Source organism: Vicugna pacos, chromosome 4 (genome assembly GCF_048564905.1).
Source record: "Vicugna pacos chromosome 4, VicPac4, whole genome shotgun sequence".
In the NCBI taxonomy this organism is placed as follows: domain Eukaryota; kingdom Metazoa; phylum Chordata; class Mammalia; order Artiodactyla; family Camelidae; genus Vicugna; species Vicugna pacos.
In genome coordinates this window covers 47867718-47893892 of record NC_132990.1, presented here as the reverse complement: position 1 = coordinate 47893892, position 26175 = coordinate 47867718, and the positions used below count along the sequence as shown (strand labels likewise).

The window sequence follows — 26175 nt, the reverse complement described above, 5'->3', positions numbered from 1 at the left end:
AATGGTGTATCAGACCCCTGATCCAGACCTTTCCCTCATCTACCTCCTGTCTCTTTCTACCTAGATTTTCAATCACTTCTAATCTCTTCATCCTCCCAAAACACACTCCTTCGAAACTTCCCTGGTTTTCAACTGCCTTCTGTTTCCTAACATCCCCACCTCTGCTTTCCAACCTTACCCCTAGTCCTGCTTTTCCCCCCTCAGGGCTAGCAGTTTGCCTAGAGGGGACTGGGCAGTCTGGATTTGCTCATGCTCTCAAGTCAGGGGCACCAATCCCTGTATGGAGCCGGGTCACATCATCAGCTGCCGGGCAGACCTGTCTTGTGCACTGGGCGCCACCTGCTGCCTCCACTGAGAGGTGCTGGAGGGTTGGGGAGGGTGGAGGGAGGGCTGTGTGGTACTAGTATCCCTGGCTGCTCTGAAAATACTATCAGCGGAGGCAGCTGAGATAGAGGGCAAGGTTTGCGAAGGACTTACTGAAGAGGAGAGAGCATAGGAGTTAACGGTGAGGACTTAGTACTAACTTGGTGACTCAGAAGGAACAAAGACTGAGTTAGAAGGACTGGGGTCTTCTCTGACCTGCCTTGAAACACACACACACCACACCCGGTCTGATTCCCCTTCTGTAAAATTGAAAAGTTAACTAGACTATTTCTGAGATCCTTGTGCATTAGAAAATCATAATTCTTGCTTGACTGCTGGGGAAGCCAAATAAGGGCCAAGCTCCTCTGGGAAGCCCCCAGCATGTCAGGTTAGAGGAAAGTGGAGACAAGTGGGCCTGGATGGCTTGAACAGTCAGTATTTGGCCTCCCTGCCAGACTAGCTAGAGTCAGTGTTCAGTGTTTGCAGGCCTCAAGAGCCCTTGGGGATTATCTAATATAACGTCTTCATTCTGCAGAAAAAGAGGCTTGTGCCTTGTGTAAGAGGGAAGGTCATATGAGTCAGGGCAGAGCTCTAGAAATCCCAGACAGAGAGAAGCCAGCAGGACTTAGTAAGAGACAAAAAGAGAAAAAGACTGAACGAGGAAAGATGAAAACAGGGCAGAGGCAGGGCTGAGAAAGGAGATGAGCAGGGACCCAAGGGGTAAGAAAGAAACACTTGGAAGAAAGAAGGGAGGCACATGTTCCAGTGCTGGGAGCAGGGCGGTGTCCTCAGGTAACACTGCGTTTCAGACCTGCTTTTGTACCTTGCAGACCAGCCTCTCCTTCAGATGTCTTAGATAGTTAGGACTGGTCCTCTTGATGCAACTAGTCTTTCACTCTTTAAAATTATTAAATAAAACAAAAACAACCTCATTCTTACCTGCTTTGGTGGATCCCTTTCCTGGGGCTCCATGTGGAGGGGCCCCGTCTCCTCCAGTGAGGGTGTATTCTAATGCCCCGATGCCACGGACCAGGTGTAGCCAGGCTGGAGAGGAGAAGCTGCCACCATGGTTGCACTTTCGCTGAAGATCAGCATTGGGAATGTGGTGAAGACGATGCAGTTCGAGCCGTCCACCATGGTGTACGACGCCTGTCGCATCATCCGTGAGCGGATCCCAGAGGCCCTGGCTGGCCCCCGTGAGTCAGACTACCCAGGTGGCTGGGGCGGGAGTTCCTTGGTCCTTTCTCATCCCCAGGCTTTTGGCCTTGGGAAATCACCCTGTTGTCCCCCAAGGCTGCTCATCCCTCAGGTCTGTGCTTCTTGGTTCCCTCTCTCCCCTTTAGGCCCAGGGCCACTGGGGAAATAATAAGGGGTAATGGTGCAGCCACTCAGCCATATTAGGGCCCCTATAAGTCTGAGATGATCCATCCTCTCTTTCAGCCAGCGACTTTGGGCTATTTCTGTCAGATGATGACCCCAAAAAGGGTATATGGCTGGAGGCCGGGAAAGCTTTGGATTACTACATGCTCCGAAATGGGGTGAGTATCACTTCATCAAGGACCACCAACATCTTCTCCCGTCACTTCCCCCCTTCCTCCTCCTGTTTTCAGCACCCATATCTGTTGTCTCTGACCTCTCCCATGCTTTCTTTCCACTCCAGGCAGTTGTAGCTTTCAAGTGAGCCACCATAGTCTTCCTTTTAGTAATCTACTTTTCTCCCTTGTGGCTGCTTAAAAGGGAAGTAATAGCTTTAGTTTAAAGTGGGCCCCTACCTTCTATTCTTGCCTCAACAGGACACCATGGAGTACAGGAAGAAACAGAGGCCCTTGAAGATCCGTATGCTGGACGGCACTGTGAAGACTGTCATGGTAGACGACTCTAAGACTGTCACCGACATGCTCATGACCATCTGTGCCCGCATTGGTGAGGGGCTGGCAGGGCTGAGGGCTTGGCAGGGAGGTCCAAGCTCTGCCAGAGGAAGTGAGTGCGGTGTCTGGGATGCTGCCAACCCATCCACCCCTCTCCCCCAGGCATCACCAACCATGATGAATACTCTCTGGTTCGAGAGCTCATGGAGGAGAAAAAGGAGGAGGTGACAGGGACCTTACGAAAGGACAAGACACTGCTGCGAGATGAAAAGAAGATGGAGAAACTGAAGCAGAAATTGCACACAGATGATGAGTGTAAGCAGAAATGAACAGGAGAGGGCATTAGAAAAAATTAGGGTGACAGGGGCAGCAGTTTGTGCATTATTTGTAGAGCGCTTGCTTTTACCAGGCACTCGTAAACACTGGGGTGCATCAGTAATAAAACCCTACACTCACGGAACTTACATATTAGTGAGAGAAGGTGGGAAATAAACAAAAAGCCAGGGGCTAGATGGCGCAGGGGCCGGGGTGAGGGGGGGTTGACACTGAGGGGACTCTGTGTCCCAGTGAACTGGCTGGACCATGGCCGGACACTGAGGGAACAGGGAGTGGAGGAGCACGAGACGCTTCTGCTCCGGAGGAAGTTCTTCTACTCAGACCAGAATGTGGACTCCCGGGACCCTGTCCAGCTTAACCTTCTTTATGTGCAGGTGTGCAAAGGACTTGCCTGGGGTGAGGGGGGTGAGGAGGGGCAGAAGCACACTGAGGGGTATCCCTGCACCCCCCACAACACTGGCCTTCTTTCGCTGTGCTCCCAAGGCACGAGACGACATCCTGAATGGCTCCCACCCTGTCTCCTTCGACAAGGCCTGTGAATTTGCTGGCTTCCAATGCCAGATCCAGTTTGGGCCCCACAATGAGCAGAAGCACAAAGCCGGCTTCCTTGAGTGAGTGACCCCCATTCTGTGCCCTGTCAGGGCTCAGGACTCCCTCCCATTGTGACCCCAGGGGGCCTGTCTCCATCCCAGGCCTTCCCCTATTTCCTCTTTCAAGGTACCAGGGTCTGACCCACATGGGTACCTTTTCAGTGTCCATCATCCATTTGTCTCCTCCCTGGCCCCATGTGGAATATCAATGTCTTTCAGATTCCCTGCTCCTGCCCCCTACCTCTGAAATAAGCATTTAATTTTTTTGAGATTCTCTGAAGAATTTTACCATGGTAGCCAGAGGGAAACAGGGTCCATTTTCATCACAGGGAACATCAGATCTCAAAAATCTCACAGGTCTCATCCACTGGTATTTCTCAGAATATGTAGAGTTTGGTGTGGCTTTCTCAGCTTCTTACAAGCATGGTTGTCCTTCTGGTGAGCTCCTTCTGCTCTTGGTTCCCTGAAATCGTGCTCTAGACCCTTTTTTCCTCAGGGAATGAGCCTCCAAGTCAAGTTCCCTCAGTCTGTTTCTCTGCAGGGAGAGACACAGGCTGCATTCAAGAGCAAATGCTAAGTCATCTTGATTACAGGGCATTCCAGGCTCTGTTTCCTCGAGTCTTCCTTCTCCCCAGAGATAACACTGTGTAACACTGTCCTAGACACTTCCTCACCCCCTAGACCCACAGTCCATGGCCCACATGTCCCTGATGCTGTCCGCTACATGCTGACCCTCCCTTTTCTGGTGTAGCCTGAAGGACTTCCTGCCCAAGGAGTATGTGAAGCAGAAGGGAGAGCGTAAGATCTTCCAGGTGAATGGGGATAGGGGCAGGTGTTTGGGATGACCCGGGAACTTTGCTGTTTAATCCTGCTGACTAAATGGACCCCGCCCCCTCATTGTCACCCCTACCCCGCTTCCGCCTGCCAGGCTGTTCCCCCACCTCTCCTGTGCCAAGAAAGCAGAAGACCTGGGCTTCTAGTCTCAGCTGCATCACTGCATATGCTGTGGAACTCAGTTCAATATTCTTGTTTTCTTCTCTTTACCTCTAACATGGGATAATGATACCTGCCCTGCGTAGGGTTGATAGGGGGTCAAATGAGATAGCACACCTGAAATCACTGTGAGGGGTATATCTTTGTACAAACGGAAGGTGTTATCCCCACTCTGAATCCTTAGCCCAAGAGGCCTTCTATTTGACGTTCCACTTCCTACCTGTCCATTCATGTCTCCAGAATGTCTGCAAGTTCCTTAACTACATCCCTCGCTTCTTGAATCCTTGCTTCTGCAGAGCCCTTGTCAGCCCCATCCCGGCACCCTCTCATTTCTCATAGCCTGCACTCCCTAACCTTTCTGTGTTCCCATAATATTCTCCCATTATAGTTGACATCCCATCTTAACTGTTCGTCTTTGATATCATTCTCCTCACATTTTGCCAAACCTTTACCCATTTCATATTTGAAGGCACACAAGAACTGTGGACAGATGAGTGAGATCGAGGCCAAGGTACGCTACGTGAAGCTAGCCCGTTCCCTCAAGACATACGGCGTCTCCTTCTTCCTGGTTAAGGTGAGTCATGGACCCTTTTTCCTGCCCTCTCTTATTTCCACTCTTTCCCTTTCCTCTCCGAAGGTCTCTGACCCTGCCCTTGGTCACATTTCCCATCGTTCCCCATAAGTCCCATTCTCTTCCTTGTGAAAACTTGCCCGGTTGTCAGTCCTCCACCGCCACTCCCCTCCCTATCCTGCGTTTTCCCTCCCTTTCCCTTTATCCTAGCGTGGCCTTGTCCTAGGTCCATCCAGAGACACACCCTGGTTTAGCTCTCCTGCCCATCTCAGCACCCCTCTGTGGTCTAGATCTGATCCCCTGACCAGTAACACCAGCGACGGCCTCTACCTCACAGGAAAAGATGAAAGGAAAAAACAAGCTGGTGCCCAGGCTTCTGGGCATCACTAAGGAGTGTGTGATGCGAGTGGATGAGAAGACCAAAGAGGTGATCCAGGAATGGAACCTCACAAACATCAAACGCTGGGCTGCCTCTCCCAAGAGCTTCACCCTGGTGAGCGGGGGGTGCTCAGGGAGAGAGGGCTTTGGAGTTTTGAGACAGGGCAGCTGCAGAGGTCTTCCCCTTCTCCAGGGGTAGGTGCGCTGAATGTGGCTCCAGTAAAAAGGAGAACTTTGGAACTATTGCAGGAACCTGGAGGTTAGAATAGAGGAGAAATTTTCTGGAGAATGAGGGAAACTTAAATGAAACATTCTTTAAAATCAACAGAACAAAACTAACCAGCAAGCTGAGATCACAGGAATCTTGGGGAGAGGGAAGGAAAGAAGAGATAGAAAGAAAAATAAGCCTCCCCTCTTTCAGCAGCAGCTACTTACAGTAGTTCCCCCCTCTGGCTTTGTGTTTTGGTCTTATAAATTGAAAACTGATCCCACCTTGAGGAAGTGCCCCACTGAGAAAGAGAAATCTGTAAAGGTGGTTTCCCCTTTTGGATACTAATGCTGATCCTCAACTGTGATCATTAATGAAAAATATGTCCTTCCAGTTTTATTGTCAGGGTGAGAGAAGAGAGATTTCCTAAATGGCTTATTTGAAACTGTGTAGCATAAAGATCACTCCTTGACAATAAAGTATTTCCCTTCAAGAAAAATAAAGAATTAGAAGATTGAAGAAAGGTAGACTTCTTCCTTGGCATGGGAGGCCACCCCCATCAGCCCAGCCTTGGGCACCCACCTCGCCCTTTTCTGTTCTGGGTGGATTCAGGCTTTCCCACTGAACCCCCACCTTGTCCCCCTAGGATTTTGGGGACTACCAGGATGGCTACTACTCAGTACAGACGACCGAGGGGGAGCAGATTGCACAGCTCATTGCTGGCTACATCGATATCATCCTTAAGAAGGTGAGCACTGCCTGCCTCGCCTTCTCCTTCTCCCCAAGCCAATCCTTTAGAAATGGGAATCCAGGTTCTGGAGAGTGGCTGACTGGGGAAAGAAGAGGCTGCTTTTCCACTTCCCTCTTCTTTAACTCTTGTTCTTTTTTTCTCCCTACAGAAAAAAAGCAAGGATCACTTTGGACTGGAGGGAGATGAGGAGTCTACTATGCTGGAGGACTCGGTCTCCCCCAAAAAGTAGGAAGTAGAGCTGGGCTGACCTCGTCCTTCTGGGGCAGGGAAGGCAGGACATGACTCCAAGGACTGTGAGGGGTGGGGGAGTCTTCAGGATGGTTCTTTACCTAGTCGCAGGCTGTAATGTGACCTCACGCACCTCCAGACCACAGGGCCTGTAGAGGTGGTAGAGCAGGGAGGGAAGGGGACAGGAGGAGGCAGTCCTTGGAGTGCTCCCGATACGTCCCTCTCTAGGTCAACGGTCCTTCAGCAGCAGTATAACCGGGTGGGGAAGGTGGAGCACGGCTCCGTGGCCCTGCCTGCCATCATGCGCTCCGGAGCCTCTGGTCCTGAGAATTTCCAGGTGGGCAGCATGCCACCTGCCCAGCAGCAGATTACCAGTGGCCAGATGCACCGAGGACACATGCCTCCTCTGGTAAGAGCACCCTCATGGCCCCCACTTGTCTGGGTCTAGCCAGGAGTTGGCAGTCGTTTCCCATGTCCCTGTATGTATTCTGCTCCTTGGGCCCAGGCTCTCTTTTACCTTCTCTTTCCTCTAAGTGTTCCCTGTTCCTCCTCTGTCTGGTAGACGTCAGCCCAGCAGGCACTCACTGGAACCATCAACTCCAGCATGCAGGCTGTGCAGGCTGCCCAGGCCACTCTGGATGACTTTGACACTCTGCCCCCTCTGGGCCAGGATGCTGTGAGTATGGGATGGAGGACAGGCTGACAGTACTGCAGCTGGGACTCCATGGAACAGGGTTGGGGTTGACTGGAGCAGAAGGGACCCTGAGGTTTGTTTCTCTTTCTCTCAGGCCTCGAAGGCCTGGCGTAAGAACAAGATGGATGAATCAAAGCATGAAATCCACTCCCAGGTAGACGCCATCACAGCTGGTACTGCCTCCGTGGTGAACCTGACAGCAGGTAGGCCGATGCCAAGCTTTGGGGGTGTATGGGGGAGGCGGAAGGTGAGCATGTGCAAGCATGAGTGTGACGCTCGGTGTGACTGCACCTTGACTCATGGAAGGGACTGTGTGTGTACGTGTCACTCAGGACATGTGTGTGACTAACTGCCTATGACTGTGCTCCTCCCAGCCCTCCGTCTAGCCTGCTCTGTCCCTCACACATGCTCCTCTTCCTCCTCCTCCCCCAGGGGACCCTGCAGAGACAGACTATACCGCAGTTGGCTGTGCAGTCACCACAATCTCCTCCAACCTGACGGAGATGTCCCGCGGCGTGAAGCTGCTGGCTGCCCTGCTGGAGGACGAGGGCGGCAGTGGCCGGCCCCTGCTGCAGGCAGCCAAGGGCCTGGCAGGGGCGGTGTCAGAACTGCTGCGCAGTGCCCAGCCGGCCAGCGCTGAGGTCAGGGCCCATGGGGCTGGCACTAGGGAGGAGAGCGGGTTCAAGCCCAAGGAGGAGAGGCCAGTCCAAGTTGCGTGATGGGAGTGTGAGACCCATGGGCATGTAGGACCCATGGGTAGGGACTGGGCAGCTTCTGACCGGTGTCTACTCTCCACAGCCCCGTCAGAACCTGCTGCAAGCAGCTGGGAACGTGGGCCAGGCCAGTGGGGAGCTGTTGCAGCAAATTGGGGAAAGCGATACTGACCCCCACTTCCAGGTTGGTGACTTACCCAACCCCAGAACCCCAGTTTCTAGGAGGTAGTCTCTGATCCTGAATCCAGCTCCTAGTCCTGCTACTATAAATTGACCCCTCAGACCAGCCTGAACCTCTGTTTCCAGGAGATGATACTGGGAACCTCTAGTCCCTTTTTTGGGGATGAGAATTCAGAAACCCTGAATCCAAACTTAACCAACTAGTTTACCCTTGGCCCTTATTGGTGATATTTTTAGCTGCCTGTCCTCTTTCTCTGTCTTCCCCATATGTAGCCCTCACCCTAACTTGAGGGCATCTTGATCCCCACCTTCCAGCCCTTTAGACCACACACCTTGAGGACGCTGTTCCTCTAGCTCCCCCTTCCCCACCTCATGCCAGTTTCCTCAGCTGACTTGTCATCCTGGATTTCCTACACAGATATGTGCACCCAGAGGGGCTGGGGTTCGATCTCCCCCCGATCCCCCCACGGTAACGGCCTCTGGCCTGGGCCTTCCCAGCTTTGTTCTCTCTGAGCCGCATACACTCGCTTCTGCCCCCTCCCCTGTCCCCCTGGGGGAGCAGAACATGCCAGGAGCTGGGGAGGCAGCCACAGGCAGGACTTGAGAAAATGGGGTCGTGGAGGGTAGTACAGGGGCTTGTTCTCAAGACTCCAGGGTGACTGTTTCCAACCAAGATTGAGAAGAAATGGAGAAAAGAAGCTGAGGGGGTAGGTGGGACCCCAAGAGGTACCTCCTCCCTCCATCCCATTGTAACAGCGCTGCCCTCCCTCCCCAGCGCGGTCCGAGTGTATCCGCCTCATGCATTTCCCCCTTTGGTGTAGGCTCTGTTTCTCTTGGTGTGGGTTTGTTCCTCGGTGTAGGTTCTGTCCTACTTGGTGCTCGAGGCAGGGGCTTGGGGTAGGTTCTGGTTGCTCTGTACATACTGCTCTGTGATTGGAGTCAGTGGGAATAATGAAACAGCTTATGCGTCCAAGAAGGGTCCATGGATCCCAGGCCCGATCCCGATCCCAGGCCATGCTGACTGCTGTTTTCTCACAGGACGTGCTCATGCAACTAGCCAAGGCCGTGGCAAGTGCTGCAGCTGCCCTGGTCCTCAAGGCCAAGAGTGTGGCCCAGCGGGCTGAGGACTCGGGGCTTCAGACCCAGGTTATTGCTGCAGCAACACAGTGTGCCCTGTCCACCTCCCAGCTGGTGGCCTGTACCAAGGTGAGCCCCGAAAGCTTCTCCAGCCTGTGCCGAGTGGTGTTGCTACCACGAACGCAAGAGCTTCTCACTTCATTTCTTTGACCCCGGAGGCCTCACTCTGCAGCCTAACAACTACTGTGAACACAAACACTTCACCTCACAACTCATTTCTCTTGCCTACATCTCTGAAACTCAGTTTGCCCACAGGTGGTGGCACCTACAATCAGCTCTCCCGTCTGCCAAGAGCAACTGGTGGAGGCCGGACGACTTGTGGCCAAGGCCGTGGAAGGCTGTGTGTCCGCCTCCCAGGCAGCCACAGAAGATGGGCAGCTGTTGCGGGGGGTAGGAGCGGCAGCCACAGCCGTCACGCAGGCCCTGAATGAGCTGCTGCAGCATGTGAGGGCCCACGCCACAGGGGCTGGGCCTGCTGGCCGTTATGACCAGGCCACTGACACCATCCTCACTGTCACCGAGAACATCTTTAGCTCCATGGGTGATGCTGGTAAGGACAGCCCCCACCCTTTCAAGAAGACAGAGAACCCCAGTGAGGTTCCTCAAGGCCCAGTATGCTGGGTGTTTAATCTCTGAAACTTCTGGTTCCCCATCTGCAAAGCAGGAATATAATCTCTGCCTTCTTTGGTCCATTTAAAAAACATTCCAAAGTATATACAAAAATAGATGGAAAGAGGCATTATTAAGAGACTGCCATGCCCACCGCACTCCCTCACCCCTCAAATCCTTCACAAAGATTCTCATCCTCTCAAGACTGCTGAAAATACGCACTGGAGACTGTCTTTCCCTTCATCGAAGCCCACCAGGAAATTTATTCCTTTCTGAGAGCCTAAACTCAGAAAATAATAACTCCAGGGAAATCACTCAGAGAACTTTCATGTCTCCTTACTGTCCCCAAAAGCCCTGTCTGCCTTGTCTTCCCCCACTCCCGACACCCTCTCAGTGTCTCTGGCTTCCTTCCCTGACTGTGCCTGTGCTCCCAGGTGAGATGGTGCGACAGGCCCGCATCCTAGCCCAAGCCACCTCTGACCTGGTCAATGCCATCAAGGCTGATGCTGAGGGGGAGAGTGACCTGGAGAATTCCCGCAAGCTATTAAGCGCCGCCAAGATCCTGGCCGATGCCACAGCCAAGATGGTGGAGGCTGCCAAGGTACAGATCCTTCTGTGCAGACCCCCAGACTGGGCCTTGCAGGGACATAGAAAGGTCCAGATGGGTCATCCTCATCTGATGGGAGGGACTCAGGAAAAGCAGAAGATACAGAAGAACAAACATAGGAGCACTGAGGAAGTACATGCTCCCCTAGGCGGTGGTGGATGGCGCCAGGCTTCCAGCCAGTGTGACTCCCAGAGTCCTCACTGACAGGAAACTGTACATTTTCTTCTTCTAAGTCCGAGGCCTGCTATTCCCTCTTCCCTACTTTGCTGCCACCACTTGCCTGCTTCCTGGATCCCTCTGCTTTCTGGTCTCCTGTGAAAGCACATAGGCTTTCAGTTCCAGGGGTCTGCTGCTAGCAGAACAGAGAAAGACAAAGCAATGGGCCACAGGGGTGTAAGGGTGCAGAAGACTGTCAGGAAGATGCCCCTGGGCTTGGGGGCTCTTCAGTTTGCAGGAGTCACCAGGGCCCCTGCTTTGGTATCCCTGAGATCCCTGCTGTAAACTGCATCTTCCTTGTCCCAGGGAGCCCTGCTCACCCCCATTTGTTGGTGGTATGTTTTGGGGAGTAGGAGAAGAAACATGGCCTCTTCCCCAAAAAGGGGAAGCAGGAATAATTCCACCTAAGGAAGGGATTTCAGCATCCCAAAGGGAAGCCAGGGCCTCCTGAGGCTCCCCACTTGCCCATTTCAGGCAACTCATCCCAACCATGATTACCTTCCAGTGGGGATAGAAGTGACTTCAGGAAAATAAGTCTGAGTCTGGAGGGGTCAGAGAAAAGCTTATTTAGGGTCCACAGGGATGCTGGATGATAACTGTCCCTCTCGCCACCTCTCAGGGAGCAGCTGCCCACCCTGACAGTGAGGAGCAGCAGCAGAGGCTGCGGGAGGCAGCTGAGGGTCTCCGCATGGCGACCAATGCAGCTGCGCAGAATGCCATCAAGAAAAAGCTCGTGCAGCGCCTGGAGGTAAGGCTGGGAAATACAGCAGTGTAGGTGCTGTGGGAGGAAGGAAACCGGGAAGGACATGCGGAGAGAGCATCCGTTAATATTTCTTTGAGGGATAGTGTGGCCAGGATAAGCCAGGGACAGGGTACAGGAATGCCTGGGGCTGGTCATCACTATTCTGTCCTTACAGCACGCAGCCAAGCAGGCTGCAGCCTCAGCTACACAGACCATCGCTGCGGCCCAACATGCAGCCTCCACCCCCAAGGCCTCTGCTGGTCCCCAGCCCCTGCTGGTGCAGAGCTGCAAGGTGAGACTCCAGGAAGTGTACGGGGGCGGGAGGAAGTGTGGGAGGAGGGGGACTTTCCCCCAGCCTGTGGGGAAGTGGCTCTTATAACATTTTCACCTACAGGCTGTGGCAGAGCAGATTCCACTGCTGGTGCAGGGCGTCCGAGGGAGCCAAGCCCAGCCTGACAGTCCCAGTGCTCAGCTAGCCCTCATTGCTGCCAGCCAGAGCTTCCTGCAGGCAAGGCACCCTCTGCCCACGTCTCAGCCCAGGCCCTTCCCACTCCTCTAAGACCTCTAAGATTTAATCAGATTAACTCTCTGCCAATAGCCTCTTCCCCAGTACTGAGCTCCAGTGAGGGCATAAGGTACACTTCATCTACCCTCCTGTTCCCCAACAGCCAGGTGGGAAGATGGTGGCAGCTGCGAAGGCCTCCGTACCAACAATTCAGGACCAGGCTTCGGCCATGCAGCTGAGTCAGTGTGCTAAAAACCTTGGCACCGCATTGGCTGAACTACGTACCGCTGCCCAGAAGGTATGGGAGCTGACTCGCTTCTTTGGAAGTTGAGAGTGGAGCCCTGGGATCATGGAGCATCTGTGCAGAATACCCTAAAGTGGATAACTGTGCAACCTGAGGCATCAGTGAGATACAGCTGTACCTCCTACACCTCAAACCCCATATCTTTGTAGGCTCAGGAAGCATGTGGGCCTTTGGAGATGGATTCTGCTCTGAGTGTGGTCCAGAATCTAGAGAGAGACCTGCAGGAAGTGAAGGCAGCAGCTCGAGATGGCAAGCTGAAACCCCTACCTGGGGAGACAGTACGTATTCATAAGACCTCATTCTTACTCAAACCCTGAAGTCTTCCTTCCCACCTGTGCCCCAGAGCTGCCCAGAACATCACTTAAACTGCCAGCTGTCCCCAAGTAGCTTCTCAAGTTCCATCTTCCCCATTCCTTCTGCATCTGTGCCCCTGAGTCTCCCCCTTCATCTCTAGATGGAGAAATGTGCCCAGGACCTGGGCAACAGCACCAAAGCAGTGAGCTCCGCAATCGCCCAGCTCCTGGGAGAGGTTGCCCAGGGCAATGAGAATTATGCAGGTACGTGGGCAGGGCCAGGAGTGGGGCATGTGGTGAGGAGGATGGGGGAATAGGAGCTGGATAAGGGATGGGACTGATAGGAAACAGCCAGCATCAAGGCCTGACGGTGAGGGTACCTTCTCCCTTCCTTCCTCTCTCCTCGTCTCCTACCCCAGGTATTGCAGCTCGAGATGTGGCAGGTGGGCTGCGGTCCTTGGCCCAAGCTGCCAGGGGTGTAGCTGCCCTGACATCAGACCCTGCGGTGCAAGCCATCGTGCTTGACACAGCCAGTGATGTACTGGACAAGGCCAGCAGCCTCATCGAGGAGGCGAAAAAGGCAGCTGGCCATCCGGGGGACCCTGAGAGCCAGCAGAGGCTTGCCCAGGTCAGGTATTGGGACGGGGCCACTTCCTCCCTCTCCCCCAGATCCCAGCAGAAGGCCCACCCTGCCTGGAGAGAATCTCATCTGCAGTGACAGCTCCTCTCTGGATTCTACCCTTCCTTCTCTCAGTCTTAGTATAAGCGTCTCAGCTAGACTGAGGAAGGGGCTGCGCTAAACACCACATTTGGACACCATTACTTGATACCCTGACTACAGCCTGTTCAGCTACAACACCCCCTCTTTCTGCTTTCACTTTCAGAGGCTCCCATGTCCCATGAGTGGAGGAGGGGATCTCCCAACTATTTCCGTTTTGGCAACCCCCATCTCCTTTCCTACCTCAGGTGGCCAAAGCAGTGACCCAGGCCCTGAACCGTTGCGTCAGCTGCCTGCCTGGCCAGCGCGATGTGGACAATGCCCTGAGAGCAGTGGGAGATGCCAGCAAGCGACTCCTAAGTGACTCGGTAGAGGGGCAGGGTGAGGGGGGAACCTAGGGGATGAAGAACTCCAAGCTCCTCCTCCTACTTCTGGACCTCTCCTTGACCCCAACTTCCCAGATGTATCCCCCTTCACTGAGCCCAGGCTCTGCGCGCACCTACCAGCCCTCCTTTACCAGACTCTCCCTCACATCCTTTCCCATTCTTACACCTGACTTCCCCTCTGACCGTGCAGCTTCCCCCCAGCACCGGAACTTTTCAAGAAGCTCAGAGCCGGCTGAATGAAGCCGCTGCTGGGCTGAATCAGGCAGCCACAGAACTGGTGCAGGCCTCTCGGGGAACCCCTCAGGACCTGGCTCGAGCCTCGGGTCGATTCGGACAGGACTTCAGCACCTTCCTGGAAGCCGGCGTGGAGATGGCAGGACAGGCTCCGGTATGAAGAGGCACAGGGTCTAGTTCACGGGTTAGACTGGAGGCATCTGTGTGACCACGGAGTCCTGTCCGGCCCCTGGCTCCCTCCCCTTCCCAGTCTCTAGCAGTACTTGAGTGTCTGGGACAGAGGCCCCTTTTAGAGACAGATAAGAAAGGATCAGACAATGTGTTGACCTTCTCACCAACAACAGAGCCAGGAGGACCGTGCCCAGGTCGTGTCCAACTTGAAGGGCATCTCCATGTCTTCAAGCAAACTTCTTCTGGCTGCTAAGGCCCTGTCCACAGACCCTGCTGCCCCCAACCTCAAGAGTCAGCTGGCTGCAGCTGCCCGGTAAGCAGAAGCTAGGAAGCCCAGCCCTAGAATGTTGAAGAGATTGAGGAGGGGGAATTTCATGAGAAGTCCCTGGCTTAGGAGTAATTATAGACAAAAGAGAAATAGCTGGAGACTTCCCATGTGCACAGGATGCAGAAATGATGACCTAGGCACCCATTCACTTGACTTCCTTTTCCTCCCAGGGCAGTGACCGACAGCATCAACCAGCTCATCACCATGTGCACCCAGCAGGCGCCAGGCCAGAAAGAGTGTGACAATGCCCTGCGGGAATTGGAGGTAGGCTCTGGCAGGCCAAATGGGGTTGAGGTTGAGGAAAGTGTTCTGGGTTTGTGGTGAAGGGATGTCTTGGATCTCACGTCAACCCCCGCCCTACACAGACGGTCCGGGAACTCCTAGAGAACCCAGTCCAGCCCATCAATGACATGTCCTACTTTGGCTGCCTGGACAGTGTCATGGAAAACTCGAAGGTAGGTGTAGCCAGGAACCCAGGAGGGCAGAGGGCAGGAAGAGGAAACTAACTAGGGGCTGCCCTACCCCTCTGAGGAAGGATCTGACTCTCCGGATACCCTCTGTTCCTCAGGTGCTGGGTGAGGCCATGACTGGCATCTCCCAAAATGCCAAGAACGGAAATCTGCCGGAGTTTGGGGAGGCCATCGCCACAGCCTCCAAGGCGCTCTGTGGCTTCACCGAGGCAGCTGCACAGGTTATTCTCCTGAGATGGTCCCTGAAACTCCCCTGCCCTCCCTACCCCTCCTCCTCACAGCCTGACATGCAGAGCAGTCAAAAGTTATGTGGAAAAAAAAAAAAGTTATGCTTACAAAGCCAACTCTATGGAGAGTGGAGTTCTTAACCCCTCCTAAAGTGGAGATATTTGTCACCAGTTGTAGAACACCAACAGTTCTGATTGCTGTCACCCCTGAGCCCTGGTGCTTTGGGTTATGATTACACTGTCCACCCACTGGGCCTTCTCCAGCCCTGGCTTTCTTGCTATATACTGATTAACATATGCAAATTATTTTCACATAATTTTTACTTTAGTACCAGGGACTATATTTCCAATTACTTGAGTCACCACTTAAATTTGCTTTTTTCTACATTATGAATTATAAACAGTCTATTAGCTCTGAGAGTATTTTGCTTTAGTATGTGAATCCTTAAGACAAACTGGCGTGGGAGTTCATCTGAGTTTCCCATCCTGCCTCCCTTTGCCCTGTTCTGTTGGGTGGCCTGCTCTATATGGTTTGACTTATTTCTGGAAAAGCATGAAGAGGGAAAAGCAAAGCTACCATATGTTGGGTGAAGTAATAATCAAGCCTTATGATGGTCCTCCAATCAAAACAAATTTTGGGCAACTGTTACACCCATTCCTTCCCCTTTCCAAATCTAGAAGCCTGGAGATACTGTAAATGTTAACCGTCCCCATAGTTTTAAAACTGTCTCTAAAAGAGGCTTTCAGTGTATATGTGTTTATGTGTGGCTTTCAAGCTAACTTTTTTCACTGCTACTTACAGTAAGCAATACTTTTCACCTTAAGACCAAGCATACACACGCATACACATCTAAATAGAATTTTGATAAAAACTTTATTATGTGGCTTTCCTTTTTTCCTTTTTTAATCTTCTGAAATGTTTGAACACATTTAACGAAACAGGAAAGGGTTTTTTCCGCTTTTTTTTATAGTGTAACTGTAGCTGGTTAATACACCTCCACTCACATAGAACCCTGGCCACTAAACTTACCTCTGCTGCCCATCACTATTTAACTCCCACCTGAGGAATATTCCTTATTCTTCACCCCACTTCCTCTCTCCTCAGGCTGCATATCTGGTTGGCGTCTCTGACCCCAACAGCCAAGCTGGACAGCAAGGGCTGGTGGAGCCCACACAGTTTGCCCGAGCAAACCAGGCAATTCAGATGGCCTGTCAGAGTTTGGGGGAGCCTGGCTGCACCCAGGCCCAGGTAACTCCAGGGGACAGGTACCATGGGCAGGTCTGGGAAGGGCTGCTGAGCCAGGCTGCACCAGCCCTGTTGGGGGGAGAGGGCACGTGGAGGGGGGACGTGCTGGGGAGAGAGCGGAGCCCCATCTCTGACCTTCCACACGCAGCTTCTCTGGGTAATTGTCTTCTCCTGCATGTTTCTCATCATTCCTTCAGTTACTGCCAAGCTCACCACTTCTGTATGGACGTTTGAGATCACTTTCCTGCTGAGCCTGTTATGATTTCTCCATTAGTGTGTCAGCCCTTCGCCTTCCTTCCCCCTACACCCTGCTTATCTTTGGGCATCTCTGTCTCCCAAACCTTGACTTTTCAGGTGACTCTGTCTTTCCTAATTAGACTTCCAAGGGTATTACTCTCCACCCCAACCTAAAGCGGCTCCTCCCTGGTGTGAACACTTCCCTCCTGCCCTCAACACAGCTCTTCCACGATTCTGTCTCCTCAGGTGCTCTCTGCAGCCACCATTGTGGCCAAACACACCTCTGCACTGTGTAACAGCTGCCGCCTGGCCTCTGCCCGTACTGCCAATCCTACTGCCAAGCGCCAGTTTGTACAGTCAGCGAAGGAGGTGGCCAACAGCACAGCCAATCTTGTCAAGACCATCAAGGTTCCCAGTGTTTGAATTCTCAGCCTCTCCCTGACCTGTCTAGTCTTCTCTCCCCTGACCTTCCCTGTCACTCCCTGAGGCCTTCTACAAAATCCCACTGCCTGAGCCCAAGCCCTTTCCTATCCACACTGGTCATCACCACCCTCTCCCCACACCCTTTAACCTTTTAGCTCAGGAGGGAGACCTGGGCTTCGCTGCCTTTGCCTACAGTCCATCCTGAGGGCCTCTGTGTCATTCCCACTTCAGGCACTAGACGGGGCCTTCACAGAGGAGAACCGTGCCCAGTGCCGAGCAGCAACCGCCCCTCTCCTGGAGGCTGTGGACAATCTGAGTGCCTTTGCATCCAACCCTGAGTTCTCCAGCGTTCCTGCCCAGATCAGCCCTGAGGTGAGGCAATGTGAAGGAAGAACTGATGGGGTGGCTGCCACCTCATCTTCCTGGAGTCTTGAGACTCACCTCCCTGCCTCCCTTCTCTCCAGGGCCGGGCTGCTATGGAACCCATTGTGATCTCTGCGAAGACAATGTTGGAGAGTGCCGGGGGCCTAATCCAGACAGCCCGGGCCCTGGCGGTCAATCCCCGGGACCCCCCGCGCTGGTCAGTGTTGGCTGGCCACTCCCGTACTGTCTCCGACTCTATCAAGAAGCTCATTACAAGCATGAGGTATGGGGGTCAGGTAGAGAACCAGTGTGACTGGGGGACATACGCTGTGGCAGAATGGAGGGGTGGGCACTTACGTGCAATGAGATGGGACAGTGTTAGAGGACACCTGTTGGCCAAGATTTGGGGGGTGCAGGGGAAAAGGTAGGCTAGCCTTGTATTCAAGGGATGTTCTTCGTGTTGAAGCCTGTGATGTGTCTGCAGGGACAAGGCTCCAGGGCAGCTAGAATGTGAGACAGCCATTGCAGCTCTGAACAGCTGTCTGCGGGACTTGGACCAGGCTTCCCTCGCTGCAGTCAGCCAGCAGCTTGCTCCCCGTGAGGGTATCTCTCAAGAGGTAAGGGGGAAGAGGGTCCTATGAAAGCTTATGTCTGGGAGGAGGGCTGACAGGCTTAAGGAGGATGGGCGATCTGGGAGAGGGCTTCCTAGAGACATCGAGGGTATGAAACATGCCGGGGGTGGGGGGGATAGTTGGATATGAGAAGAGTAGGGTCCTGTGCAACTGGAGGGTCCCATCACAGGTCATAGTCAGGGCTAAATTTCACTTCCTCCCCAGGCCCTGCACACCCAGATGCTCACTGCGGTGCAGGAGATCTCCCATCTTATTGAGCCACTGGCCAGTGCTGCCCGGGCTGAAGCCTCCCAGCTGGGACACAAGGTATCTGGGGAGACAAATGGGGAGTCCGAGGCAGGATGAACAAGGGGACTTGGCCCAGCTGACCCCTATTCCAACCCCCTGCCTCAGGTGTCCCAGATGGCCCAATACTTTGAGCCACTCACCCTGGCTGCCGTGGGTGCTGCCTCCAAGACCCTGAGCCACCCACAGCAGATGGCGCTCCTGGACCAGACTAAAACCTTGGCCGAGTCTGCCCTGCAGTTGCTGTACACAGCCAAGGAGGCTGGCGGTAACCCCAAGGTACTGAGGGCTGGGTTGCGAGGCGGCTGCTATAAGAAGTTGGAGATGCAGGAACAGCGGGGCCCCCCCTCATTCACTGTGCCCCACAGCAAGCAGCTCACACCCAGGAAGCCCTGGAGGAGGCCGTGCAGATGATGACAGAGGCCGTGGAAGACCTAACAACCACCCTCAACGAGGCAGCCAGTGCTGCTGGGGTTGTCGGCGGCATGGTGGACTCCATCACGCAGGCCATCAACCAGGTTAGAGACCCGGGGTGCCTGTGGACAGAGCCTACCGCAGGCCAGGTCCCTGAGCCCAGTGGCAGGGACCAACAATCTTTTCCCTTCCCTCATCCTCCTCCCTCAGCTAGATGAAGGACCAATGGGTGAACCAGAAGGTTCCTTTGTGGATTACCAGACAACTATGGTGCGGACAGCCAAGGCCATTGCTGTTACCGTTCAGGAGATGGTGAGTTTGAGAGAGTTTTAAGAGGACTGCCCTTGGAGAGCTGAGTTTGGACATAACTCCCCTTTTTCCACTATCACCAGGTAACTAAGTCAAACACCAGCCCTGAGGAGCTGGGCCCTCTTGCAAACCAGCTGACCAGTGACTACGGCCGTCTGGCCTCACAGGCCAAGCCCGCAGCTGTAGCTGCTGAAAATGAAGAGGTAACTTGGAGGCAGTTCTGACCTCCCCCCTGCCCCTCACAGAACATCCCAGTGGCGTGTCCCCTGTCCCATCATGTCAGTCTCTAGGGCTGTCCCATCCTTGCCCCCTCTGGTCTTTCATAGAAGGGGGAGTTCATCCTCAGGGCCACTCCACGAAAGAGTGATCAGAGTTCTGTGTAGGGGTGGCATCAAAGCCTTCAGGCACAGGGACAAAGGAGACAGCCCAGGACCTAGAGATTTCCTGGTCTGCCACCATATCCTCTGCTGCCCTTCCTCTGGGCCTGTGGCTGCTGCTCTGCTGTGCTGCAGTCTATATTCCCTTCTTAGTTCTTTCTTCTTGCAAATCCCTGAAGCTCTTCCTTCCCTAAGCTCCTGGCTTTCCAAGAAAGCCAGTAATTGGATCTTCACATGACACACTTAATCCCCAACCCCAAACCCCTCCACAGCCACACACAGGCCAAATTATAATCCATGGCCTCTGATTCAAACAGCCAGCATGAAGCGCTTCTCTCCCTCCTCCTCACTCTGCTTAGCACTGCTGGTGCCCACAGGCTATCATTTCCATGTGTGGGAAGTGACCTCCTGACTAAAGGCTGTGAAACAGGACGAGTCTACATGCTGGGCACTTTTCTCACAACCCCTTTAGTCTACAGTACATGTTACTTTAGGTCTTTAGTGACTCCTCAAGCACAGTGGAAGGACCTGAGTGCCTCTTGTAAAATCCATCTCCCTTTTCCATCTGCTCACAGATAGGCGCCCACATCAAGCACCGGGTACAGGAGCTGGGGCACGGCTGTGCTGCTCTGGTCACCAAGGCAGGCGCCCTGCAGTGCAGCCCCAGTGACGCTTATACCAAGAAGGAGCTGATAGAGTGCGCACGAAGAGTCTCCGAGAAGGTGACCGTGCTCATCCCTGCGGACCGGGGCCGGGCTCCCCAACCCTGCAGCCTTTCATGTTCCCCTCCAACCTTCCCAGCCCTCTCTGTCCCTTCTCTCAGGCACTGGTGACCTATCCCTTCCACAGGGCACCTACCACAGTCACCACGTGACTCTCCTCCCCCAGGTCTCCCATGTGCTGGCTGCACTCCAGGCCGGGAATCGTGGCACTCAGGCCTGCATCACAGCCGCCAGTGCTGTGTCGGGCATCATCGCTGACCTCGACACCACCATCATGTTCGCTACTGCTGGCACGCTCAATCGCGAGGGTGCTGAAACTTTTGCGGACCACCGGTGAGGGGGGAACCTGGGCCTCACGGAGGCAGGGTTGGGTATGGGGCCAGAAGAGGCTGGAGGGGTTGGGGGAAGCCTGAGAAGAGCTGATTGGGCCGGGCCGTCTCTCAGGGAGGGCATTCTGAAGACTGCAAAGGTGCTGGTGGAGGACACCAAGGTCCTGGTGCAGAATGCAGCTGGGAGCCAGGAGAAGCTGGCACAGGCTGCCCAGTCCTCTGTGGCCACCATCACTCGCCTCGCTGACGTGGTCAAGCTGGGTGCAGCCAGCCTGGGAGCTGAGGACCCTGAGACCCAGGTATCCACCTGACACCCTTAATTCTGGCCAGAACCACTTCCTGTTCCTCCTTTCCTTCCCACAGACCAGAGCCTCTGCTGTCCCACACAGGTGGTGCTGATCAATGCAGTGAAAGATGTGGCCAAGGCCCTGGGAGACCTCATCAGTGCAACAAAGGCTGCAGCTGGCAAAGTCGGGGATGACCCTGCTGTGTGGCAGCTCAAGAACTCTGCCAAGGTCAGAGGAATGAGAACAGCCTGAGGAGAGGAGGTGGATCAAGGTGCTTTTTCCCGTCCTTTAAAGTGATCCCTACCCCGTTCCTCTGATGCCCCCAGGTGATGGTGACCAATGTGACATCATTGCTCAAGACGGTGAAAGCTGTGGAGGATGAGGCCACCAAGGGCACACGGGCCCTGGAGGCAACCACGGAACACATACGGCAGGAACTGGCGGTGAGCGCGAGTCTGGGGCATCAGGGACTTGGGTCAGAGAGTGGCGTCATGACTGGCTGTAAACCTGTGCCACACCTACACTCACAGTGACACACTCACTCACTCATTCTCTTCGCTCGCCACAGGCTTCTTACTCAACCGCGCTCATGTCTTACCCTCCTCGCCTGTTTACTCCCTAGCATTTGACACCTACCTACCTTTGTTCTCCCATTTTCTCCAGTCACCAGTGGTCTCTTAGTTGCCATATTCAGTGGCCACTTCTTGGCCTTCATCTGTTTTAGACATTTCCAAAGCAGCTGACTGTCTTAACCAGCCTCTCTTTGAAAGCCTTTCTTTCTTTGGCCTTCTTGACACCGGCTTTTCTCTTGCCTCTCACATCTCTTCTATGTCATCACTGAATCACCTTCAACCAAGTAAATGCACACAGGCCTAGAGGCCTTCCCAGAATTGCACAAATCGCCTTCCTATTCTGTCTTCCTCCTTGGCAATTCAACCACTGTCATTGTTCTCTAACAAGTTCACTTCCAGTTCTGACTTTAGTTGTTTTCAACTGCCTATTTGACATCAACATTGAGATGCAGCCAGCTGTTCTTCCTGACCTGCTGCTCCTCACTGACAATTGAAAGTTAACGATTGATTCCCCTTCTGTCACCTTTGACTTTACTGTCTTACTCACCACATGCAGGCCGTTGCCAGGTCCTCCCAACCCCCCTCCTCTCCCATTCCACTGTCAGCTCTCCCTCACTTTGACAGTTTTCTACCTGGTCTCCCTGCCTTCAGTCTCTATCACGTTCATCTTCCCTACTTCTGAATTCATCTTTCTGATCTGTTTTCATCTCCCCTTGGAAATGTCCAAATTGAAACTCCTAACTTTCTGCCTCCCATACCTGATCATTCCCTCATCTTTCCCATCTTAGTAAATGGCACTTTTTAGTAACTCGATTCCTAAAGGCAGAAACCCAGCTTTAACTGCTCTCTGGTTCCCCACACCCAAGCCCATCAGCAGTTCTTACAGTGCTCCCTCCAGATAGACCTCATTTTCTCTTTTCCCCATCTCTGCCACCACGGCCTTGCCCAGACCATCAGCAGTCCTTAGCTGTGTTTATGTGATGGCATCTATCTAACTCCCTGCTTCCACACTCACCCCCTCCAATCCATTCTCCCTACATAGTACTCAGGATAATCCTTTAAAAATATAAAGTAGATTATGTTACTTCAGTGCTTACAGCCCTTGAGTGGCTGTCCTGGCATCTGGTGTAAAATCCACCCTCCTTACACGGCCTTGCAGGCCCCATGGCCCCTGCCCACTTCCCCAGGGTCTCCTTATCCTGCTCTCTCTCCCTTTCCAGGCCCCCTGCACTCTCACCCACTGCCGGCCCCTGCACTTGCTCTCTTGCAGCTTTTTGAACATCTGGCTCCTCCTAATCCTTTAGACCTCAGCTTAAACATCCTCTCCTCAGAGTCCTTCCGTGACCACCTTTCTGAGAAAGGACTTCCTTTTTCTTTCTCGTCACAGCACTGCCTTTTTCCTTTACAGCCCAGATCAGTCTCCTTTTTTGCACATTTACCTAATTATTGTCTGTATCCAAAACTAGGATGTAAGCTCCATGAGAACAAGGACCTTGCCTACCTTACTCTCCATCGCATCACAGCACCTCACATAGAATCTGCCACCTAGCTGATCTTTAGTGATTTGTTGGATGTATACAAACATCAAAATATTTTTATGACTTTTACATATTATGTAAAATTCTAACTTCCTTTTTCTGATATTCAAGGCCCCAACAACCTCTTCACCACCATGTCCATATTCTAGAACATTCCTTGATACTCTCCCACTTGACATCCTGGTTATTCACACTCTACCACTTACGTAAAATGCCCTCCTGTTACCTGTATCTCTTAAGACCCAGATCCTTGCCCCACCTTCACCACTCACCCCATCAAGGCTTCTCTATAGTTTAGGAATGAAAACCCAGTTCAAAGTTACTTCTTTAATTTCAAACAAATAAACTCTCCCCAATCACTGCAGTCAGAAATGATGACCAGCTACCTTCTTTTTATATTACCTGTCAATGTGTGAACTTCTCCAAACCCTTCACCTACAATAAATTCACTAATGAATGCTTGTTGAATGAACATACGGACGAGTGAACCAAATCACACGAGTGCTGCATCGTCTTACAGCCTCACTCACTGTGGAATTTTTCTTCTTGTTCTGCCGCAACAGGTCTTCTGTTCCCCAGAGCCACCTGCCAAGACCTCTACCCCAGAAGACTTCATCCGCATGACCAAGGGTATCACCATGGCAACAGCCAAGGCCGTTGCTGCCGGGAACTCCTGCCGCCAGGAAGATGTCATTGCCACAGCCAATCTAAGTCGTCGTGCTATTGCAGATATGCTTCGGGCTTGCAAGGTAGAAGTACTGGTGGTGAGGCAGAAGTTTGAGGCCTTGAGGCAGCTTTAGGGTAGAACATGGTAGGGAGAAACTGAGGGGCTTGGGGGACTGGGAGCTCTTTGGGGTCCTCCGGCTAACATGTTTCTCTGTGTATAGGAAGCAGCCTACCACCCAGAAGTGGCCCCTGATGTGCGGCTTCGAGCACTGCACTATGGCCGGGAGTGCGCCAACGGCTACCTGGAACTGCTGGACCATGTGCTGCTGGTAAGGCAGGAGTTGTCTGCTCCTCATACCAGCCTTCCTGAATATATAGTCCTCTCCCATAAGCTTCAGACCCAGCTGTCTGATACTTGGTTCAGATCTCCCTACCCCACCATCTATTCCCCGATCTGTTCTTATTTCCCAGCCTCCCTTTCACTGGGGCCCCATCATTCTTAGCATCTTTGGTTCTCCCACTCACCTCTTCCTCTTTTTCTTATCTCCTCTCTTCCCACCTGACCTCCTACTTCTCTCCTTTGTCATCTCTTTCTTCTCATTTCATCATACTCCTTACTCATTGTCAGCCGGTGAGTGACATACAGCCCCGCTGTCTTCCCATGCGTGCAGTGTGATACCCGAGTGCACTGGCATAGGCCGTGTGGTGTTTGAGGCTGTGTTCTGGAGTAGTCCAGGGATGGGGTCGGCAGGGGACTGTAGTCTGCCCTATTTCAGAGATCAAGGTAGAAGCTAAGGCCTGATGCCCTCTGCTCCCTTCCCGTCTTCCCCAGACCCTGCAGAAGCCAAGCCCAGAGTTGAAGCAGCAGTTGACGGGTCACTCAAAGCGTGTGGCTGGTTCAGTCACTGAGCTAATCCAGGCTGCTGAGGCCATGAAGGGTGAGGCGGGACCAGGGCAGGGAGGGAAGGGAAGGGAAACCCTTGTCCTGGGGAAGTCTCTACTTCTGGGTTATCTGCCCTGAGCTCGCCTCTGCTCGCAGTCCCCACAGGTGCCAGGGCCCTACTGATCATAACCATGCTGCCCAGTGCTCCTGATCTCCCTGCTCTGCCTTAGCCCCCTCCTTCCCCCCTTCCTCCCCTCAGGAACAGAATGGGTGGACCCAGAGGACCCCACAGTCATCGCTGAGAATGAGCTGCTGGGAGCTGCGGCTGCCATTGAGGCTGCTGCCAAAAAGCTGGAGCAGCTGAAGCCCCGGGCCAAACCCAAGGTCAGTCCTGCTCCCTCCCTTTTCCCTACCCTCAGGACGGCAGAACGTCACCACCTCCAGGCCCTTTTACTTCACATCTGTCTCTGCAACCTTTGTGTCTTCTTTGCAGGAGGCAGATGAATCCTTGAACTTTGAGGAGCAGATACTGGAAGCTGCCAAATCCATTGCCGCAGCCACCAGTGCCCTGGTGAAGGCTGCATCAGCTGCCCAGAGGGAACTGGTGGCCCAAGGGAAGGTAAGGACTTAGATATCCAGAAGAATGGGGAAAGGAGCAGCTTTGTATTGTCGCCAGGAGGCTCTTAGGACCTGCAGAGAGCACAGGTCTAAGCAGGCTCCCCTCCTTCCTCCACAGGTGGGCGCCATTCCAGCCAATGCACTGGATGATGGGCAGTGGTCCCAGGGCCTTATTTCTGCTGTGAGTGTACAACTCCCGCTAGATGCCTCTGAGCTTAAGAGACTTGAGAAGGCTGGAGAGGGCATGGACCAGGGCAAGAGGCGTATTTTAATCTAATCTCCCTGCTTTAGGCTCGGATGGTGGCTGCAGCCACCAACAATCTGTGTGAGGCAGCCAATGCAGCTGTACAAGGCCACGCCAGCCAGGAGAAGCTCATCTCATCAGCCAAGCAGGTCGCTGCCTCCACAGCCCAGCTCCTCGTGGCCTGCAAAGTCAAGGCTGACCAGGACTCTGAGGCAATGAAACGGCTTCAGGTGAGGAATTCTGACCCATCCATTGTACCTCGAGCTGTGCTGCTTTAAACTGTCACCCCCAAGACATGCTTTCTGTGACAGAGTCGAGGGACTCTCTCAGCTGGGGCCTGACCTGGATTCTGAATTCATGCTGCCTTCTCTCTGCCCAGGCTGCTGGCAACGCAGTGAAGCGAGCCTCGGATAACCTGGTGAAGGCAGCACAAAAGGCTGCAGCCTTTGAAGACCAGGAGAACGAGACAGTGGTAGTGAAGGAGAAGATGGTTGGGGGCATTGCCCAGGTGAGCTCTGCCCCAGACACTCTGAGGGACACATCAGCAGGGCAGTCACAAAGCCCGTGCTGGTCCCACCCACCCTAAACCCTAATGCACGTGCTCACCGAACTGAGTTCCCTGTCTCCGTCCCTCAGATCATTGCCGCCCAGGAAGAGATGCTTCGGAAGGAACGAGAGCTGGAAGAGGCACGGAAGAAGTTGGCACAGATCCGGCAGCAGCAGTACAAGTTTCTGCCTTCAGAGCTTCGAGATGAGCACTAGGGCAGCCGCTTCTATTTAACGCAGACCCAGCCCAGAGACTGTGCCTGCCACTACCAAAGCCTTCTGGGCTGTCGGGCCCAGCCTGCCCAACCCCAGCACTCCCCAAAGTGCCTGCCAAACCCCGGGCCTGGCCCTGCCCAGTCCCGCTGCACATCCCCTGTCCCTTCCTGACTCCAAGTGCCTTCATGCCCTAGGGCCCCCGAAGTGCCTACCCCTCCCAGAGTATTAACGCTCCAAGAGTATTATTAACGCTGCTGTACCTCAGTCTGAACCTGCCAGGGCCCCAGCCCGCTGCACCCGGCCAGCAGCTTCCAGCCAGTCCCCACAGCCTCCGCTCTACTCATCCTTTTTTATACTATCTATCTACCCCCTCCCCCACCCACCTGTGGGGGTCGTGAGGGTGTAAGCCCCAACAGGCCATACTCCAATAAAGGTGATTCTGCCTGCA

The 26175-nt window shown here is 53.6% G+C and overlaps 1 protein-coding gene and 1 long non-coding RNA gene across 4 annotated transcripts in view; one reads left to right on the top strand and one right to left on the bottom strand.

Moving 5' to 3' along the window:
* Positions 1-26175, top strand: part of TLN1 (talin 1) — a 31047-nt gene extending 4872 nt beyond the window's left edge. Inside the window, exons 2-58 of one of the 3 annotated variants that reach the window (XM_072959717.1) lie at positions 1397-1559; positions 1804-1901; positions 2157-2286; positions 2394-2546; positions 2799-2941; positions 3051-3178; positions 3909-3969; positions 4620-4724; positions 5059-5214; positions 5954-6055; positions 6207-6283; positions 6515-6695; positions 6849-6962; positions 7075-7183; positions 7413-7621; positions 7779-7877; positions 8292-8342; positions 8912-9079; positions 9266-9560; positions 10054-10220; positions 11062-11190; positions 11360-11476; positions 11579-11692; positions 11853-11987; positions 12143-12271; positions 12448-12550; positions 12706-12914; positions 13253-13372; positions 13581-13778; positions 13969-14108; positions 14294-14387; positions 14489-14578; positions 14692-14814; positions 15926-16069; positions 16550-16711; positions 16958-17098; positions 17191-17372; positions 17574-17706; positions 17926-18027; positions 18115-18285; positions 18375-18524; positions 18631-18732; positions 18813-18932; positions 19682-19828; positions 19995-20161; positions 20273-20456; positions 20547-20672; positions 20771-20887; positions 23118-23303; positions 23442-23549; positions 24053-24158; positions 24363-24487; positions 24597-24722; positions 24840-24902; positions 25013-25195; positions 25345-25473; positions 25602-26175. In XM_072959717.1, the coding sequence (XP_072815818.1) occupies positions 1430-1559; positions 1804-1901; positions 2157-2286; positions 2394-2546; positions 2799-2941; positions 3051-3178; positions 3909-3969; positions 4620-4724; positions 5059-5214; positions 5954-6055; positions 6207-6283; positions 6515-6695; positions 6849-6962; positions 7075-7183; positions 7413-7621; positions 7779-7877; positions 8292-8342; positions 8912-9079; positions 9266-9560; positions 10054-10220; positions 11062-11190; positions 11360-11476; positions 11579-11692; positions 11853-11987; positions 12143-12271; positions 12448-12550; positions 12706-12914; positions 13253-13372; positions 13581-13778; positions 13969-14108; positions 14294-14387; positions 14489-14578; positions 14692-14814; positions 15926-16069; positions 16550-16711; positions 16958-17098; positions 17191-17372; positions 17574-17706; positions 17926-18027; positions 18115-18285; positions 18375-18524; positions 18631-18732; positions 18813-18932; positions 19682-19828; positions 19995-20161; positions 20273-20456; positions 20547-20672; positions 20771-20887; positions 23118-23303; positions 23442-23549; positions 24053-24158; positions 24363-24487; positions 24597-24722; positions 24840-24902; positions 25013-25195; positions 25345-25473; positions 25602-25727 (7677 nt within the window). In that variant the 5' untranslated portion in view covers positions 1397-1429 and the 3' untranslated portion in view covers positions 25728-26175. Of the gene's footprint in view, positions 1-1391; positions 1560-1803; positions 1902-2156; positions 2287-2393; positions 2547-2798; positions 2942-3050; positions 3179-3908; positions 3970-4619; positions 4725-5058; positions 5215-5953; positions 6056-6206; positions 6284-6514; positions 6696-6848; positions 6963-7074; positions 7184-7412; positions 7622-7778; positions 7878-8291; positions 8343-8911; positions 9080-9265; positions 9561-10053; positions 10221-11061; positions 11191-11359; positions 11477-11578; positions 11693-11852; positions 11988-12142; positions 12272-12447; positions 12551-12705; positions 12915-13252; positions 13373-13580; positions 13779-13968; positions 14109-14293; positions 14388-14488; positions 14579-14691; positions 14815-15925; positions 16070-16549; positions 16712-16957; positions 17099-17190; positions 17373-17573; positions 17707-17925; positions 18028-18114; positions 18286-18374; positions 18525-18630; positions 18733-18812; positions 18933-19681; positions 19829-19994; positions 20162-20272; positions 20457-20546; positions 20673-20770; positions 20888-23117; positions 23304-23441; positions 23550-24052; positions 24159-24362; positions 24488-24596; positions 24723-24839; positions 24903-25012; positions 25196-25344; positions 25474-25601 lie in introns of all 3 variants that reach the window. The other 2 variants (XM_072959718.1, XM_072959719.1) reach the window with 2 other exon arrangements.
* LOC140696078 (uncharacterized) lies at positions 24748-25646 on the bottom strand. The gene is made up of 2 exons (XR_012072080.1): positions 25572-25646; positions 24748-24793 (listed from the first exon to the last, which is right to left on the bottom strand). It is a non-coding gene; the product is annotated as an uncharacterized lncRNA (long non-coding RNA).